This window comes from Barbus barbus, assembly GCF_936440315.1.
Source record: "Barbus barbus genome assembly, chromosome: 7".
Lineage (NCBI taxonomy): Eukaryota > Metazoa > Chordata > Actinopteri > Cypriniformes > Cyprinidae > Barbus > Barbus barbus.
The window spans coordinates 4,206,472-4,213,188 of record NC_136735.1 but is presented as its reverse complement, the minus strand read 5'-3'; the positions used below and the strand labels follow the sequence as shown (position 1 = coordinate 4,213,188).

Sequence of the window (6,717 nt, the reverse complement as noted above, 5' to 3'; positions counted from 1 at the left end):
TTTTCCTCAAACAGGGGGGTGGGGGGACTATAAATAGTTTCAGAAAAAATATTGCAGGAATCTCATTTTTCATGGTATCTTCTTCAAATTTGAAATATGAACTGATGAGACACATGGCTTTCGATCCATTACTTTTCTGGATTGCTCCAGGACTTATTTCATGTATTTGTATATGAAATAAAAAAACATTCAGTGTGGAAAAATATTTTTCAAGGCACGTCAGTGTCTATAACTTTTTATCTTTTTGAGCATTATCAACTCTGGATGATAGATAGTAAAGCCCAGAGTCTCTTCTTTCCAAAGATACCTAATTTGTTTGTGTAAGCACACTTTGTCACAAACTGTTACCATTTTAATTCAGGTAGGTTATTTTCACCTGCGAGGCCCTAAATGGGGTTGAAGGTTAAAGTGTTAATTAGTCTCTTAATTACTCTTTGAGGGCTTGGGATTTGACTTGAGACTTGCTTGTGACTTGAAAGGAATGAGTTGGTTCCTCCTCTGGTGAAATCAGCTGCTGAGTTCATGGGTGGAACAAAAACATGGCAGCACTTTCACTTTCTGACCCTTGGATTGTCCACCTGTAAGAGCATGTACGTTCTTTCTTTTTTTTCATTCAGACAGAGAAAGAAGAGTGCAGATGATGTTGAACTCCAAATGACAAACTTCACAAATGGCTGGAGGAAGAAAACATATAGTTCTCAAGGAAATAAATACAAATGTAACTATATTATAAAAAAATACATCTTATTCTAAAGTATTGTATTGTTTCCCAGAGTTGAACACTCACATTAGCAAGGTTGTGTAATGCAAATTGTAATGCATTTGTAAAGCAAATGTTTTTTTTTGTTTTTTTTAGATTTGACTTCTTTTTTTCCCCACATTTGTATGTATTTCCAACGCTATCTCACGGCAATTCGTACGTATTTTACGAGGTGGCTAATTCGTACGAATTCATACGACCTCACTCGTACGATTCCGTACGATTTGTCTAAACCCCAGTGACGGTTAGGTTTAGGGGCGGGGTTAGGTGTAGGTCATTCGTACAAATTCATACGAATTGGCAATTCGTAAAATACGTACGATTAAGCAAAAATCGTATGAATTTGTACGAGTGAGGTCGTACGAATTAGCCACCTCGTAAAATATGTACGAATTGCCGTGAGATCGGGCTGGTATTTCTACCTGTTGTCAGGAGATACATAATTATTCCACCTTTGGTCTGATGCATGACCTTTGAAAAGGACTAATTTGACAAAGCACTGACACGCAGGTAGATTATAAAACTAAGTAAACATTGGCAGGCCACGAATACAGCCAATAGGTAACACAGGCGTTGTTTTAGAGTATGAGGAAGTGTAGACACATTTCTTGTGTCAGGTTCACACAGACAAATACAGAGCGTCAAGACACATAATGGCATCAGCATATCAAGGTCAGTCTCAATTAAATAACCAAATGTAATACTCACAGAACACAGTTATACAATACTTAAAAATGAATTCTATACTGTGCTTTCTGTTTCTGGTAGTTGACAGCACTGAGTAGAAATCAGAATGTAAACAGTGAAGATCATTTTCAGTAGTACTTGGTGGCCATGGTACAACCTTAAAGTTTTACTGAGTACAATGAGAATTTTATAAAATATAGTATACAAGTCCAGAGAATTATGTTTAACATACAGCATGATGTTATTAAAATAATAGTGGGGTTATGTCACCTGTATTCTGTGTCGAGTTGAACGGCCATGCTTAAACAAAAGGAATGTGGCACAGCTGGTCAAATGTCGTCAGTCTTGACGCGTCAGTTCTCACAATGTTAACTAACCTGAAAAACTAAAAATAATAATCCATTAGAACTGGCACTATTGATATCAGTGTATTGCATTGGTGTTTACAGGGATGTAAATGTGGCTGCTGATCTATTTACAGCAGCTTGGAGATGGCAAACATGCTCTGTCCAAATGCCCGCCAGCATTTGGCTAGTTAGTTGTTTGGATATTTATGTAGCTAGCTAGTTATTTAGTCTTAGTTAGTTAACAAGTTACTTGGTTAGTTAACTGACCTACTTACCATAACTGACCTATCGGTAAGCCCCACTCCTCTTAGTCGCTAACTCGGACAAACAAATGGAGTTGCTAACTATCTTAAATGACATCTGTTCAGTGTGAAAATCTTGTCCAAAGAAGTTTTTGGTAAACTTTGGACACAGCAGGACCACCATTCAAGTGGGACTTAAATAGGCCATGGAAGGATATATAAAAGATTAAAGATTAAAATATATATAAACGGGAGAAGCCTCATGTTACGGTCGTCACGATCGCACATGACATCATCCAGGATTCAGCAGGGCAAGATTAAATGAATGTACATTTAACCAGTTTTATATGGAGAGGCACTGAAAGGTAGACCTTCGTTTATGTGTTTTTGACCTACACTGTACATGATGTGAGAACAGTCTGCTATTTAGGTTTGTAAGTTAGCATTGACTCACTAACTTTAACATTAGCTGTTTTAGCCAGAGATAAGTAACTTTGCTAAAGCACACGATTACATTACATAACTTTCTGCTTGAGCAGATGAAAATAGTAACTTAATGAGAGTATGACAAACAGAAAATTTACGTTTTCATCTTCATGGGGTGAATGCTTATGGACACTTTGCTCCATTTTGTTTGAATTTAGGAAATGGAATACAATTAATTATATTGCCTATCCTCTCAGGATAAGTGTTACAAGTACCCCACGCACAGTACTTTTTTTTTCCATTTTTGTAGCATAAACATCATAAAACTGATAAGAGCCTCATATCTTCCAATATTTATCTATGGCGCTGAATTCTAAAGATGTCCAAGGACTGCCATTAGCTCATGTGAATTTGGGGGGAGGGGCTTGCCGATAGGGCAGTTGTTTCAACTTTGAGTGAATCTGAATCATTGAAACGAGATGTTTTTAAAATGATTCCCAAGACATTTCATGTTGTCAACATGAAATATTAGCATATTGCCCGCCCACTTGTTGCTCGCTCAGACCTGAGAAAACTTGACCATCAGTCGATTTTCGCATTGGTCTGAATTAAAATTGCTAATTCATTCTTTGCCACTAGGTGTCGCTTTTGGGGCGGTAAAAATAGCTGTTTCCTGCTGAACACAAAGCAGCATTGCGCTCACATCAAGATATGATACTCTTGAGCTTATCAGGCATTACTGGTGTGATGAAATCCCAGATAGCAACATATTGTTGGCCCAGATCCGGCCCACATCTGGCACATGAGGAATGATGATCTGGCCCACATGTGGCGTGGAATGATGGCACTTGGGCGGATAGTTAATTGGTTGGATAGTTGAACTAGTTCCTTGGTTGCATAACTTATTAGTTTTAAGTAGTTATCAAGGCTAGTTTATTTAGGTAGTTAATTACTTTTAATTTAGCCATCCCTTTTGTGTGAACACTTATGCAGGTAAATTCTATAAAGCACTGGATGGATGAACAATTTGCATTGGTGCTCAAACTGTACTGTGATTTTGCACATCACAAAAGTCAGCACATGAGTGAATAAATGTATCTGGTGAAATAGCAAATAAATTCCTGTGATAAAAAGCAACAAGAGCTCCAGCTAATGGCACAATCTATTTGACTGCAGGTGATTCAAAGGATCTGAGGATTGTGCTGCTGGGAGTCTCTGGAGCTGGAAAGAGTTCAATAGGAAATGCAATACTGGGTCGAGAGGCGTTTAAAGAGAGCAGACCCAGAGAGAGTGAGAAACAGACAGGAAGAGTAGAAGACAGAAACATCTCCATCATCGACACGCCAGGATTCTTCAACATTCAACTGACTGATGAAGAGATGATGAATGAAATGATGAAGAGTATGTACCTCTGTTATCCTGGTCCTCACACATTCCTGCTCATCATCAACATGGAGACCTTCAGAGAGGAGCAGAGGAACATTGTGGAGCAAATTCAGGGGAACTTTGGAGCTCAAGCTTTAAAGTTCACCATGGTGCTGTTTGTTGGAAGAGAAAAAATTCCAAATAGAAAATGGAAGCTCCTTATGGAAAGTAGAAAATTTCAGGATCTAGTCAGACACTGCAGTGGACAATATCATGTGATCAACAGTAAAAGTGACATTATTCCATCTCACATCACAAAGCTTCTAAAGACGATCGATGAAATCATCAAACAGCGTCATGGCCAGCATTACGATATTGACATTTACTTAAGAGTGCCAATAAAGAGCAGAACAGAAAAGATAAAACAAGAGAAAGAAACAAAAGTGCAAGAGACAAAACAAGAGAAAATACAAATAGTGCCGGAGATGATTGACGTGCACAGTGTAAAGGAAAAGAGCACAACAAATGTTTTGACTGAAAAGACAGATTTTAGTTCTCAGGTGACACAAATTGAGAGAACTGAATTTGATGTAGGTAGATGCTCTAGATTTCCACAAGAAAATAAGAACAATGAAGAAGAAGTGGTCAAACAATTAGCACAATCACAGAGAAACTTCTTTGAACAGAAGGAAGAAACAAATACAGTTCAAAAACCAAACAAATGCTGGAAAGCAAGTGGAACGAGAAAATGGGTCCAGAACAAACAACAGATAGAGACGGAACAACATCAAACCCAAGCAGGTGAGAACAGTTTTATTGCACTTTTCCCAAATATTATGACACACTTCTAAGAAAAATTGAATGATTGTTTATGTGTTTCTGCTCTAAAACTGTCTGGGCCTTAGTCTTAGAGTCCATAGAGAGCAGACACACAAAACCTGACGAGTGCACAGATCTCAGGATCGTGATGGTGGGGAAAACTGGAGCTGGAAAGAGCGCAACAGGAAACACCATCCTGGGACAAAAAGCATTTAAAGAAGAATTATGCTCTGAATCTGTGACTGAGAAATGCCAACAACATCAGCAGACAGTAGAAGGTAGAAACATCTCAGTGATCGACACTCCAGGACTGTTTGATACGTCAATCAGTGAAGAACAACTGAAGAATGAATTAGTGAGATGTGTAGAGATGTCTGTTCCTGGTCCTCATGCGTTTCTGCTGGTCATCAGACTAGATGTGAGATTCACAGATGAGGAGAAAAACACAGTGAAATGGATTCAGGAGAACTTTGGAAAAGAAGCTACACGTTACACCATCATCCTGTTCACTAGAGGAGATCAGTTAAAAACATCCATAGAGGAGTTTCTGACCAAGAACAAGCAGATTAGAGAGCTAGTTGGACAATGTAAAGGCAGTTATCATGTCTTTATTAACACAGATGAAGAAAATCGATCACAGGTCACTGAACTGCTGAAGAAGATCGACAGAATGGTGATGGAGAACGGAGGAGAGCATTACATACATCAGATTTACCAGGAAGCTCAGAGAAAAATAGAGGAAGAAGAGAAGATGAGGAGAGAAGAAGAGGAGAGAACACACTTTGAAGAGAAGGAAAAGATAAGGGAGGAGGAAAGATGTAGGCTGCTGAATAAAGCTAAAGATGCAGTCTTACTGGGAACAGGTGTAGTAATGGGTGCAGGAGCAGCAGTTGTAGTTAGTGGAGGGACACTTAGTTCAGCTCTTATCTCAGGAGCAGCAGTTGCTGGATCTGCAGCTCTGGCCTCTGCTTCTCAAGGAGCGACACTATCTGAAGCTTTAATGGATGGAGCAGTAGCGGCTGGAAATTCAGCACTGAAATCTGTTACTGGAGTGTCACTGCCTGCAGCTTTAATGAGGAGCAAGAAATCAAGTTTCAGTTAAAGCAACTGTATGTACAGTACGTGTTTTACCTTGAAATATCATTGTCATACAATAATCATTGTAACGCTACACTGACTTCTTATAAGGTGAATGGCTTCTGTTTCTTTGCCATGCTCTGTTTCTTTTAAAAAATGAAAAAATGTAAAACAAAAAATGTAAACAGAAAATAGTTGACTGAATTCATGACTGACGACCACGTTCAGACCATTTTAATGACAAAAACAACAACAAAGTACAATATCACTGCATATGTATTTTTGGTAACACTTTACAATAAGGTTCATTAGTTAACATTAGTAAACATGAACTAAGAATGAACAATACTTCTACAGCATTTATTAATCTTCGTTAATTTCAGCATTTACTAATGCATTATTAAAATCACAAGCTGTGTTTGTTAACATTAGTTAATGCACTGTGAGTAAACAATGAACAACTTTATTTTCATTAACTAGCATTAACAAAATTGAATAAATAGTGTAAGATAACAAGATAAAGTGTTTTTTTTTTTTTTTTAAGTTTAAGATGAAGTCAAGTACTGTCGAAAGAGATGAGTTTTCAGTTGTTGCTTGCCAGGGATCCGGCGTTCCGGATAGGGGTGGGAAGATTATTCCACCAGCCAGGAATGGTGAACGAGAATGTTCTGGAGAGTGATTTTGAGCCTCTCTGTGATGGTACCACAAGGCGTCGCTCACTAGCAGATCTCAGACTTCTGGAGGGGATGTAGGTTCGTAATAGTGAGTGGAAGTAGGAGGGTGCAGAGCCTGTGGTAGTTCTGTACGCAAGCATCAGTGTCTTGAACTTGATGCGAGCTGCCACTGGTAGCCAGTGCAAGGAGATAAAGAGAGGTGTAACATGCGCTCTTTTGGGCTCGGTGAAGACCAGTCTGCATTCTGAATCATTTGTAGAGGTTTTATTGTGTTGGATGGCAGACCAGCCAGAAGAGCACTGCAGTAGTCCAGCCTAGAA

At 38.7% G+C, this 6,717-nt stretch overlaps 1 protein-coding gene across 1 annotated transcript; it reads left to right on the top strand.

Moving 5' to 3' along the window:
- The first annotated feature begins 1,381 nt into the window (after positions 1-1,381).
- Positions 1,382-6,234, top strand: LOC306872974 (GTPase IMAP family member 8). The gene is made up of 3 exons (XM_079421949.1): positions 1,382-1,432; positions 3,639-4,628; positions 4,733-6,234. The coding sequence occupies exons 1-3, from the start codon at positions 1,414-1,416 to the stop codon at positions 5,746-5,748; spliced, it is 2,025 nt and encodes a 674-aa protein (XP_079278075.1). The 5' UTR covers positions 1,382-1,413; the 3' UTR covers positions 5,749-6,234.
- Positions 6,235-6,717: the final 483 nt, after the last annotated feature.

What these genes read in the sequence shown, in the direction of transcription:
- LOC306872974 (XM_079421949.1), top strand. An exon ending in ACAACATCAAACCCAAGCAG is followed by an intron (nt 4,629 to 4,732) that starts GTGAGAACAGTT and finishes TCTGGGCCTTAG; the next exon opens with TCTTAGAGTCCATAGAGAGC.